Here is a 13039-nt window from a genome sequence, read left to right as displayed (position 1 = left end):
CTGTCTTCATAAATGACAGAGAAACAAATGTTTAAGCTTGAAATCCTTCCACATTAACTTTGCAGACTGTATGGTACAAAGTGAGCTTCTTTCATTGTATATAGATAGGCATATTACTAGCTGAAGCTACAGCTAATACCAAAAACTTGTGGATTTGGTACCTCTTGGTTTAAGTACCAGGATTACAACACGTTGAACCACTTGCATATACTCTATGTAGTTTTTCCTTCTGTATTGTAACAGCCTGGCTTAGAGGATTTGTGTATTTTTGTTTCATCAATCCTTTCTGCCTTGTCAGAAGCTTTTAAAGTTGTTTTTTGTAAAGAGAGAGTAACTTTGCAAAAGTCAAAATACCATTCCACCTGAAGTTTTACCTGCAGGGTCATTTCAGCTTTAAGCAAACTTACATTCAAGGGACTTGTGCAAAAATAATTGGTTTCCTTGGGAAGCTGATATATCTAAATACATCATCAGCTACAGTTAAAGCTGCTGTCAGATTCAAATGTGTTCAGTAAAAATACTTCCAGTGAGGAATTGGAACAAAGACGATTCCCTGTTGTTAACCCTTTAGCAGTACTTTCACTATTTAATCTCACTGAATCCCTTAAAATAGAAGAATGTTTGTACTAGCTGGAAGAACATAGTGATGCAGAATAGTTTGCAGTCAGTTAAAGAGATGCTAATCAAATCTACCTGCCTATTGGATTTTGTAACACTCTAGTCACCTGGAAGAACCAGTCTGAAGTCTGTTCTCATTCAGTGCATAAACCCATGAGCCAATTTAAATAATACATACTATAAAAAGACTTTTTGTAAAAAAATTGAATGTAAAAATGAATTGAAACTTCGCTGTAATGTTTCAGAGGCAACTGATGTAAAGATTTATGTGATCCAGTTTGAAAAATGCAAATGGCCTTTACCTCCAAGGGGTAGTTAGCTTCCACTGTGTATTTTTTCCATCTTAAAGCAGAGTTAAAGATAACGCATTTCAGCCCTTGTTCTGGTTAGAAATAATTTAGTACTTTGGTAAGGCTGTATTTGACTTTCAAGATTAAGATTTAGTTGAAAAAGAATCAAAAATAGCTCTTGAAGGTATTACAATACAGCAACAAGAGTTGACACTTTGTAATAGCTCTGTGAATATTTTCGCCTTACTTCAGAAAATGGGTTTTTAATCAAAGCAAGAGTTTCTCCACTGTATTCCAGCCACCTTGAAAAGTTCTGAAAATTGGGAAGTTCTTTGCAGGATTGTTACTGAACGAGGAGAAGTGCAAAAGAAAAAAACCACAACGCTACCACCAAAAAAAAGCACCCCCCAAAAACCCCCCTCCAAAACCTCACCCATCTCTGCTTGTATGTGTTTCTGTTGCCTACTCTTCTCAGACCTGGCACTTCCCTCCTCTAAAGCCAGTATTGCGAATCAGCAGGTGTCCGCTCTAGTTTGTCACCTCTGTTCTGACTTTAACAGGTATAATGATGTGTCTTGCTCTCCTAAATAGCCTTCCTTAATGTTGCTAGCTTAAATAAGAAGCTACTTTCTAGACTGTCAGTGTTATACCAGACTTGTTGCATTTAATGATTTCCAATATGGACTATTACTGTTCTATAGCAAGTAAAACAGGATGGTGAGTAACAGTGGGGGATCTTGCAGGCCCCATGTTGGCTGCAAGCTTACACAGCTGTAGTCACAGTGCTCGAGACAGTTGTTCATGTAGCTGTAGTTGCACAGCATGGACATTAAAAAAAGGAAGTAATTTGTATATCTGGTGTATGCTGAATACTTTGGTGTAGGAGAACTCCCACCTCAAAACAGAAGGTGAGCAGTTTCAATGGAGATTTCATCATACAGTCACAGTATCAATATCTCAACCTTCATGACACTGTAAAAACTGAAAGCTTCTTTTATAAGATTGCCAAGTAAACAAAGCTGGACTAAACCATTGCAATATGCTTTGTTAGTTCATAAGAAGTCATCATAAATTTTCCATTATGTTTTATAACATACTTGTATAATATATACTTATATCTTTTTAATTAAAAAAAGATCCTTAAAGCTGCTTTTTTTAATGCTGTTTATTTTTAAGTAATTTTAGCCATTGGCACATACAGTGACCTTAATGTATTTTCTAATTATTTTGAATTCTTCCTGTATATATAACTTGAAAGTCTGAAAGTAACATGAGAACCATTTCACATACTCTGTAAGAGGGCATCCAAAAGTGTATGAATTTGCTTATAAAACTGTAATGAAGTAAAATGGTAAGCAGTTGCCTATTGTAAAACTGTCAGTTGTGTGATGGCAGTCATGTCAGCCAAGTAGTTAAGAGGCAAGATTAACTGAGCTGTTGTAGGAATGAGTCAGCCATTTGCCTCTGGATCTCCAGACCCAGGCGTATGCCTCAGTTTTACTGTTCCCAACAGAAAGGTAAAGTCACAAAGAAAGGTAAGTAACACTTAAACTGACACTTGGGTCAAGCTAATTTAGACTTAGTGACACCGATTCAAGTATGTACCTTTTTAATGATCTCATTACTCTATTCCCATCCCTCTTTACAGTTCATTTCTAAAATCTGGTTTCTCCAAAACTGAACTCCATCCAAAAAAACCTCTTCCATTTTCCAGCATAATATACCACACTCAAATCCTACCCCTAACCTCCCTCACTAGCTTCAGAAATGATTTTTATGTAAATAATATAATTAGTGTCAACTGTGGAGGAAACAGATTTTGACATTTGTAACCGTTAGTTAAAACACATTTGATTTCTAAGCAAGTATTCATTCAGCTGTCCTAAGAACCAGAAGCACCTCCATGATATTACTCTCTGTTTATATGTTGGTCAGATCCTGCTACCATTATGAGCTGGTTCTGTGTTGGCTGCATCATGGTGTGGAAAGGTTTTTTGAACAGCCCAAGTTGGAAATATTTGTATTATAGTGCAAAGGCCAAAATTTATGTTCTCAGCTAAACTCAAGTAATAACCCAGTTCTGGATTAGACACCCACAGTAGACAAAATTTGGTACTTCCAGTTCTGCGGGATACGGGCAAGACAGGATGTGTACATTTACAAGTCAGGTTAATGTGATAATTTAATAGATAACATGACCTTACTAGCATTATTTACAAGACAAATACGATAGCTCAACTATTGCACTGAAGATATTTGCAACAATAAACAAAGTTTAGAGCATCTAATTTTAGAAGCTTTCCTATGCAAGCTCAGCTGAAGTATGTTCCATAATACAGCCCATATGATGGGGATAGATCAGAATCATAGCTAAACTTCTAGTAACCAACAAAAATACAGTATTTTGATTTTCAAAGTGATAGACAAAATCTCCTGTTGCTTCCAGTGTTGCTGATAATTCTTAGAGAATCTGCCAGCTGAAACGGTGACATGCTACTAGCCAGTCTCCTAGTGTAATTGCCTGCTAACCAAAGACTTTGCCTTGCTGCAGCACACTCAAAGCACTACCACGTACAAGACATACTGGCAGCTATTTAAGAAGAAGCAGTAGTAAACCACTGATAAAATGAGGGAAGTTTAAAAAAAAAAATCCATCCCATAGATATTTAAGGCAGATGAAAAGGCTGGAATGTTCTGTTTACCCAGAAAAAGTAACCGCAGTGCGGTCCAGGGCAAGCATTTAGAGAGACCAGTGAACAACGATGGGGGCGAGTGCCTGGAAAATCAGGAGCAGCAATGTGAGTGAGGCAGGAGCACCTGCCCTTGACCAACTCGGTCCTCTCCAGCAGCTGTTGTCCTTCACTGCCTCTGCGCCGCATGCTGTTCTCAGCACATGATACCGCATATAATGTGCTGCACCTGCTTTTATTAGTTTATCCATCTCCTGTTATTTTCTACTGAATATCTGGACACTAGCAATGCTGAGAAATTAAAATTTACAGTAGCACAACTCCATATGTTAAAAGACGTGAACAGACAACAGAACGTAAACACCCTAAGTGTGTTTCCTTCCTGTCCCTGTAACAGTTCCATCGCAGCAGAAATGTAACGATACACTTCAGTGGAGGTAATGACAAAGAAAAGTCTGGTCTTCTCAAAATCCAACATCAATCCAAACTCCCAAAAGTTGTTCTTCGTGTTTGTTTTGCTACAGGTTTCTCATTTTGGCCATGAGTTCTTCCAGGCTTTCTTCAGACTCTGCTACTGTTTCCTCAGTTACCAAATTCTCTTCCTATTAGGAACAGGAAGAAAAAGTTGGCAACAAAAACAGCAAACAAAAAACTCCGCAGAAATAAGCTTTATTGCCATTATACCACACCATTTGCCTAGAACCAAGCACTCAATTGCAAGATCAGGCATAAGTGATCATAAGCTTAAATTGTAAGCTATCCTGACTAGAACCTAGAATGTTCTGGCTGCAATAGATACAGATTCTATATTCCCCAGGTATACTCATTGCTCTTTGACTACATATAGCTTTTATAAGATAAAATACAGTAAAAATCAGTCACCAAAACATCAACTGAGAAATTCACATTTGTTTTCCTTCCCCCAGCCCCCCAATACATTCATTCCTGTTGCCTGAAAACCACGTTCACAGTAGCATCCATACCTGAAGAAATGTATTTCACAGAAACACAAAACTGGACTGTAGAAGGCACCAATTGGATATACTGAGGTACAGTTTCACAGGAATTGTTCAAGATGGAATTTTACTTCAGGTTTAAAGGGCAACTGAAGTGGCTGGTATTATAATCTACAATATGTATTTCAAAAATTGATAAAGAATAAATACATTACCTTTTTTGGGATAGTATATGCTACAGTAATTCCCTCAGGAAGCTCAGGTACTGGGCCAGATGCAGCCTTCAGCTCATCTTCTGAAATTTCTGATACTAATTCGATGCCTTTGCATTAAAAGTTAGAATAAAAAGTTCTTTAATCACCATGTTATCACAGTAAGAGGAAAATGGTAGCGACTTTTCCAAAATAAAAGAAAAAAGCAGAAAAGGCGGCCTTCACTTCCAACTACTTCATTCCATTATCAATACAAAATATTTTCCCTTTACAATATACGAAATGGTTCTATACAAGTAACGTATGGACAAAAAATGGCACTTCTCCTATAGGACATCCTTGTCCTTACCATTTAAATCTTATGGTGAGGTCACTTCTCCCAATGGTAAGTGAAGATTATTTTCCATATCATGTAATAAACAATGTATATATCAACTCTTGAAATGGTTATTTAAAACACGCTCACCATGCCTTAAAACAATTCCTTCCAATTTAAAGCCCTCAGAGGAGTATAAAAACCCACGGGATGTCTCAGCACAGTGGTTACGGAAATGACCAATGCTCTTTAGTTATATATTTAAAAAGAACACACAGTGAATACATCCCCTCACATCTTTCATATTGTCTTCAGACCATTCTCTTATTTCAAACGGCAGTTACATTTTGAGCCTAAAACCTGTGCATTACAGTAAAAAAACATCAGCAAGCCGTGTTAATGTTACTGTCAAAGGCTGTGAAAAAACAGCAGTAATTAATGCAGCGTAAGTTGCAAAAACAGGAACCAGAAGCCTGCATACCCTATGGTGTGTTCACCCAAAACAGAGACCAGCTGATGACTTACCCCAGTCATTGTCTTCGTGTACTATTTCTTCTTCCTGTTCAATTTCTTCTTGTTTTGGTCGTGCAGCTTCTTTTTTCTGAAGGAAAAACACAAAAGCATAAAAAAACCATAATATGTACAATAGTCCAATTTTCAACAATAGCAAAGAAGATCAAATCTAATATTCACACTTCTTTTAACATTTAAGTTATGCAGTCACCATTTAGATCTTGGTTAGGCATAAAAAGGCAGAATACCTGCAAGTTAAAAACAAACAAACAAACCCATTAACACTCAAAAATACATGACTGCCAGAAAGGTGGAGCAATTACTGTAGGAGAAAATACTATCTAACTGAATGCAAGCCATTCTGCCTACCCTTTGCTTTAAGATAACTTTAGGTACTGTATTTCTAATTTAGAAACACGTGCAACCATTTGAAGACAAGGCTGCTGAAAATTGGAGTTGCAAAGAAAACTTTCTTTTACTACAAATCTGTAGCTTGCTTTGTTCTTAACACTAAGAAAGGGGGAAAAAAAACCCAAACAAAAAAACAACATCCAAAACATTTTTACCTTGTAATTTTCTTGCTGTTTTCTGCAATTTTGGTCACTACATTGTGGGTTTGGCTTCATAGACATAGTTGGAAAGAAATCCTGCATCGCATTGTAACCAAGATAGTAACTCACAGTACCAAAATTCAACAGGTATCTAGAAATACAAACAGAGAAAGCAGGCCCTTATATACAGGTGCAAACCTAAAAATTCAGTTGCTGAAGGAATATTTTTTCCTCAAAGAACTTTTAGAATACACTTTCACACTAGTGAAGTTGCAAAAAGTTACTGTAATTGTCTTAAAATAAGCTGTAGTCACCTGCAACACCATAACTACATCAACATAGAACCTGGTCCTCTTGTGCTGTGAGTGTGTGAGAACAAGTCAGCTACAGTCTCAGAAAAAAATATGTTCAGAGCAATACGTAAGCAGTTTTTGTAATACAGGGCACCTGAGTGTTTCAACAGGAGAGTTTTCAACACCTCATCAGAACCAGTTTAATCATCTTTACTGTAGGGTCAGATTTGCAATGAAAATAAAGATTTAAATTAAGCTGCAATGTTTGCATTCTTCATTAAAGAAAAAACACATGCTGCTGTGCAATTCTGTATAGTACCTCTCTGCACAGCTGAAAATGGAGTTTTGTTGTTTTTAGGCACACTTGCAAACAGTACTTGTATTCTTTGTAACTAGAAATTTTAGGATAACTGACAAAACCAAGCTAATGCTAAGAACAGGCTAAATAAGATCCTATTCTCAAAGATGCTTGTAAAACACAGTGTATCATTTTGAAACTGAGTACAAAGTTGTTCAAATATTTTCCTTGCTGATACATGCAGTTCTTTCAGCAGTTGCAGTCATGTGACAGTACTTTTTGAAAATACTAAAATATGTTGTATTGCTATATAACTATTTTTAATTCACCTCAGGTTTTTAGAATACAAACACTGCAAGAGAAATTATTTATTCTTTGTCCAGGTACAAAATTTCAAAGACAAGTCAACACTGTAGCATTTTTTGTCTATAATTTAGTGATGTCAAATGGGAGCATGTTTAAACGCAGAACTAAGAAAAAACTGTGAGCGTGCGTACACAGTAAGAGAAATTCTTAGGAAAACTCTGAAGACATTTTCATACCACTGAAAAGTTCTACTAAAAACAGCAGCTCCAAAGTAAACACACCAGTGATTCGAGCAGTATATATTTCAGCCCTGTCCAATGATGCCAATACTTTCAGGAAATATGCCACAAACATATAAAAAGAAGCGGACCCATCATTATGAAATGTTCCTTCAGGTTTCTTTGTCTTAGTGTGCTCTACATTGAATAGCAACAACTCAGTCACTTACTTCAGAACATTTTGTACAAGAATTCCTGCCACAACACCCATAGTTGTAGGAAGACTAGCTGCACAAACTCCTTCTCGTTTTAATGTTTTCTCATCAATATTTGCAGCAACTACAAGTGGAGGAGCACACTGAGGGGAAATAAACACATGAAGTTTAAAAAAAGTATTAAAAAAACCCCACAGATCACACAAAATTTTAAGCTACTCCATCAGCTGTGCCAGGATCACATTCACTAGCCAGCTAATCTTCATATTTCCAGTCCCGCTTTAAAAGATAAATGAGCAATTCAGCAGAGCACTGCATACCGCGAAACAAGCAGATTCACCAGGTATGATCAGCTGTATATGTCCTGACACTGCATTTTCACTCACTCCAGATTCCATCCAGATTTGTCCAAGTTCATTGCAGGCCTTACAAACACAGAAACACACACATCAGCACTGCAGAAGTTTAATGAAAAGAAAAAAAACCAAAACCTAACACATTGTAAATTGAGAGCAATTAAACACATTGATCTTCCTGCTTTGAGACAAAAAAAAGCTATGATCAGAAAAAGGAACATGAAAAGGCAGAACAGAAATTTTTATCAAAGGACAAATTAAAGTTATCTCTGTGAAGCCAACCCTTTGTGCTTTCCTGAGGATCTGAGATTTTTGAACACACACAGACGTTAGTGATCCAGTTACTAGTACGCTACAGAATCTAACGGCATGAACTACTTGTAAAGGCAAGGGTACAGTGATCTGTGTGCCTCCAGTGCGTGCAATTTATGGATCAAGTTAGCTTAACAGAAAACATGCATTTGGCATGTACCCTACATTGGCTGCTACTATAAAGAAAAGCAGTTTGATTAAGTACATAGCCCTAAGGCATTTTTAGTATACAAAAAGTCATATGAAGTATACAATTAGCTATACACAGTCTTTAAAAAGTTTGTTAAGATTTAACATACCAGGCTTTGATAATACCTTTATATAAACAGGATAATTTGGAAGGACAGAGAGGGATTATGACACTTAACTCTTTTACTAATCATCAGCTGCCAGTAACTTGGAAGTCTGTAGTTGTATTTATACATATAGAATGTGTTTTGTAAGAACTGGGTAAAAGCTCAGATTCTGCTTCCTTAAACCAAGGAGGAAATTTCTTGGAAGATTCTTGGTAAGGTCCTGTCTTTTCTCTAGTCCCCACAATTCCTAACATTATTTATAGGAGAAAATAGGCTTCCACAAGCTCATGCCTTTGATGGCCTTACCGTGTTAATTGCCATGCGAGCTTCAAAGTTGTCCACGCAGCTTAGAACAAGATCGACAGGCGTCCCTTCCTCTAGTGCACCATTACTGAAACGAGTATCACAAGTTTGCATGAAATTGCTGGCAGAACAAAATACCAACATGGCAATCAACTTGCTGCATTAGAGTACAGAAGCATATGGGAAGTGTATTTCTAACAAAACTTGTGCAAATGCAGAACAGGATACAACTAGCATCTTAGATCTACAGTAGAAACAACAGTGTGCTGAAGCTGGGATTTAAATATATGGGCATTTTAGATTAAAAGCAGTTTCATATAGTATACTCTCACAGTACAAAGTATTAGAGAATTGTATCTTTCTACAACATAACTGCAAATGGGAAAAGTTATTTCAGAACTTCTCTGTCAGATCCGCTAATAACTATTTTCTTTCTTCATTCTATAAAGCATATCTGAAACTACTCCAAAGCAGTCAAAGTGTCTTTATATATACATACTTCCCACTGGCTTTCAATTGGAAGTCATTAAATTGAAAAAAACCCAACAGTAAAAATGTGAGGCTGTATTTAGAGCCATATGCCAGCAGAAGGTGAGAGATTTTACCTTATTCTATCCATGAAATGTTCAAAGTTGTCCAGTGTTGTGATGTTGTAGTTATGTACTTCGAACTGAACATCAGGATTAATATTCCTTATGGAGGAGATAATACGAGTCAATGTTAATAAAACTAATGATAATTTGCATTCTACTCCCTAACTTCACAAGTGCTGCTACAGTTTTAGTCTTCCAGTCTGAAGTCTAGAATACACCCGTATTTGTCAAAAATTCACAGATTAGATGAGAGAGGAAAAAAAAATAAAAATCACAACATACCAAAGTGGTACAGTTTATACCAAACTTCTGAACAAAATTAGTTATACTTAAAAAGACTTACACTGAGGTTTTGGCCAGTACAAAAAATGTCCTTAAAGTATTAATCATTCCCACAACTATTTTATACTAGAATTTCCAAACTAGATCATGCCACTTCACAAGCGATTTAGAATGAAACATCGGTTTTCTGGAGCAGCATCCTGCGTAAATACATTTTGATACCCACTTCTCTAAGTTTTACCTCAAAGTATGCTCTGCTGCTTGCACTTTGCTTAATCCAGCTTGATGAGGTTGGAAGAAGAGTCTGTTCATGTTTGCCAACTCCACTTTGTCATAATCAAACAGAAGCAGCTATAATAAATAATGTATTAACATATGTGAATCTCCAAGGACTCTGCAACCACAGCACCATGGCAAGGCATTTTAAACAGCAAAACTCATTCTGAAACCAACAAAACCCCAACCAAACCACCACCCCCGCCATCCCATTGGTTCACATACAAAAGGCACCAACACTGTAAGCACATGAAAGACTGAATTCTAGCTGCTGTTCACCAGGAACGGATTTGTTAAGTCATGAAAACCACTCTTAATAAAAAGCAATCTGTTCATTTGATCTAAACTAAGAATATTCAACAGATCATCTACATGAATGCTATCACCTCTGTTGTCACATTCCTACTTGCTGTTATGGTATTAACTAGAAATGTGTAATTTTGTTCACTGGTCTTGGCATGTAGTTCTTCAAAACCAATTCACTTAAAATACCTACATAATACATAGACATGTTGATTATTATAAATTCTGAATCAACTGTCCAATGTCCTTTCTTATGCCTAAGATGCTGGTCTTCAGGAAACGCTTCTTCAGAGGAAGGGAGAATAAACTTTGCAATAAAAAAATTGCATCACCTCTGTATTAAGAAACTTCTTAAAGTTCCAAGAGTAAATGGGCAAGCTTTGACTGGAAATACAAACATCTAAGCCATTCCCCAAATTCCTTCTTTAAAGAAAAATCCTGTTCTATTAACTCTGGAGGTTCTTGTTATTTCTACACACACCAAATTATTTTTAACTGCTGCTAAGTTTTTAGCTCTGCCACGTGATGAACTGATGTTTGTGATAAAAATATGTTTGACATCCACCACATTTCAATTTCATGAATATCAACTTGTTCTTATAACATGCAACTTAATCTTCTATGCGAGTTACTCCCTTCTTTTTCTTTATTTTGTTTTCCTTTTGCAATAATCCAGTATGAAGGTTAGATAGATGGGCTCATATAAGAGCACGGAGAAGACAAGCATCCAAACAAGAATCATCTACATGATACAGGATTAATCCCTAAGTAAATCAATTCTACTAGCATAAGAAAAACACAGACTCTTCATTTGTGATGTTTACCCAAGAGCCGTGGTTGAGTACTTTCTTGTTTGGGCAAAATCAACTGAGCGAAATCGAATCTAACTCTTTACGAAGACGACTGGTCCATCTACTATAAAGCGGCAGAAGAAGAAAACTCTCATTACCTTACCGATGCCACACCTTGTCAACATTTCAGCAGTCACACTGCCAACTCCACCTACACCTACTACTGCAACTGTAAAGGTACGGATTTTCTGTAGAAAGAAATAAAATACAGATCAGTATATCGAAAGTGGTTCTCACAGGGAAAATATGCAGGCTGTTTTAATGCAGACAGAATCCTACCTCATAGTCTTTGACAATTCCCATTCTTTTTAACGCCATCAATCGACTACAAAGGAAAACAGCAACGTTATATGGAAAATGCTCTCTACATTTCTAATAGCAACTTTGCTTTTCAGATATTTAAAATCACTTTTGCCTTAAAAATAGCCCCACGAAGCACCAAACTCAAGCCTGCTGTTTTCCCTGCAGTTGTGACTGCCAGCTAGATAGTCTAAAAGAGATAGTAGATACCTTCCTGTGAGCAACGGCAACGGAGTACTAACCCTGCAGAAACTCATGGACTTATTCAGATGGTACGAGTAACATCAACGAAAGCAGGAGAATCCGTAGCTATTTTTGTAAATTAATCCCTGATTTACAGAATGAAAGCCTACACTTTTTTCTTTAATGAACCATATGGCAGCAGGCCAGTGAAGACTCTCCCACTGTTTTCTGATCAATTTGATTAGATTAGCTCCAACATAATGTTTTAAAAAAAATTAACTACAGAATATCAGGTTGTGAGGATAACTGGAAGAATTTTAAAGTAATGTTTTATCCTGTTATTGTATTTTTTCATAGAAAGTATCAATGAAGGTACAAGTATCAACTTGTATTAAAGCAATTCATCCGGGGGGCGGGGGGGGGGGGGAAGCATCAGATTTCCAGAACTGCTGAGCATTAGAAGGGGTCCCAGATGCTCAAGACTGCTCTAAACCAAACTCTAACGCAGGTAAGTTTGAGGAGTGAGAGTAAGACCTCACGTAATGCCAACACCCGCCCCACTTACTAGCAACTTCGCTGAAAACCTCACAGTTTCCTCTCTCTCCCCCCCCCCCCTGTACCACACAGGAAGGTAACACAAAGCAACTCCGACGTGCGGGCCCCGCCAGCCCAGGCGGTGGGAAATCGGAGCGCACCTCTCCCCTCCGCCCCGCAGAGCGCCGGTCTTCACCATCGTCCCGACGCCCCCCTCAGCACACCCAGCCCCGCCCTCCCTGGCCTCGCCCACGTCCACACGCCTCCTCCCCTTCACCCAGACCCACGGCCGGGGACCCCACCGCCCTCCCTTCTCCCCAGCCCCCCACGTCCCGACTCGGCGCCCGGGGCCCCTCCCCGCGGCTCAGCCCCGGCCCTCTCCCCACAACCCAGTCCCCGCAGGCGCAGCCCCCCGCCCCCGGGGGGTCCCTCCTGCACCCCCTCAGCCCGGCCGCACCTGTAGGGGTTGGAGTCCGTCACCTCCGGGCTCATGCTCTCGATGCGGGCCCGCGGCGCCGGCCGGCCGCCCCTCTCCCGGGCCAGCTCCTCCTCCAGCTCCCGCACACGCCGCTCCAGCTGCTGAAGCCGGCCCGGCTCCGCCATGGCAGCGCCGGCAACGCCGCAGCGACACGTCTCCCCGCTCTGAGGCGGCTTCCGGGAGCGGCAGGGAGCGCCGTCCCCTGCCCGCGCCGACGCCTCAGGCGAGCGTTCCCAGCCGGAGCGGAGCGGGGCGGAGCGGGGCGGGGGGCTCCTGCCGCCCGGCAGCGGGCGCCGCGAGGGCTCTGGCGGCGCCTCGGGGCAGGAGCCAGCCGGGGCAGCGACCACCGCCCCCGGGAGAAGCCTCCCGGCTCCGGGAGCCCCGCTGGCCCGCCGCCGGGGAACTCTTTCCTTGACGGACCAGACCGCCCTCCGGCCACCGCGGCGGCGACGGCGGGCGGGGCGGGGCGGGGCACCTCGCCTCCGTGAGGGGAGTG

General features: G+C 39.7%; 1 protein-coding gene across 3 annotated transcripts; it reads right to left on the bottom strand.

The window, feature by feature from the left end:
- Window positions 1-2011: 2011 nt before the first annotated feature.
- UBA5 (ubiquitin like modifier activating enzyme 5) lies at window positions 2012-12765 on the bottom strand. Of its 3 annotated transcripts, XM_049817063.1 has the most exons (12): window positions 12523-12764; window positions 11328-11373; window positions 11147-11236; window positions 9860-9969; window positions 9349-9435; window positions 8747-8831; window positions 7797-7901; window positions 7492-7619; window positions 6162-6297; window positions 5608-5683; window positions 4770-4876; window positions 2012-4200 (listed from the first exon to the last, which is right to left on the bottom strand). In XM_049817063.1, the coding sequence occupies exons 1-12, from the start codon at window positions 12666-12668 to the stop codon at window positions 4117-4119; spliced, it is 1200 nt and encodes a 399-aa protein (XP_049673020.1). In that variant the 5' UTR covers window positions 12669-12764; the 3' UTR covers window positions 2012-4116. The 3 variants fall into 3 exon arrangements, with proteins under 3 accessions (XP_049673020.1, XP_049673022.1, XP_049673021.1); XM_049817065.1 differs by lacking the exon at window positions 12523-12764 and having other exon boundaries at window positions 11152-11236; window positions 11328-11349; XM_049817064.1 differs by lacking the exon at window positions 2012-4200 and having other exon boundaries at window positions 4775-4876; window positions 5608-5676; window positions 6154-6297; window positions 12523-12765.
- Window positions 12766-13039: the final 274 nt, after the last annotated feature.

This window comes from Accipiter gentilis, chromosome 14, assembly GCF_929443795.1.
Source record: "Accipiter gentilis chromosome 14, bAccGen1.1, whole genome shotgun sequence".
Taxonomy (NCBI): Eukaryota; Metazoa; Chordata; class Aves; order Accipitriformes; family Accipitridae; genus Astur; species Astur gentilis.
This window is presented reverse-complemented; position numbering and strand designations above follow the sequence as displayed.

Excerpts from the sequence above, each read along its gene's own strand:
- UBA5 (XM_049817063.1), bottom strand. The coding sequence starts at position 12,668 with ATGGCGGAGCCGGGCCGGCTTCAGCAGCTGGAGCGGCGTGTGCGGGAG. Across the intron at positions 9,970-11,146 it reads CAAGGTGTGGCATCGGTAAG|CTGCTTCTGTTTGATTATGA; the intron begins GTAATGAGAGTT and ends TATTTATTATAG. Across the intron at positions 7,902-8,746 it reads CTCGCATGGCAATTAACACG|GCCTGCAATGAACTTGGACA; the intron begins GTAAGGCCATCA and ends TGTGTTTGTAAG.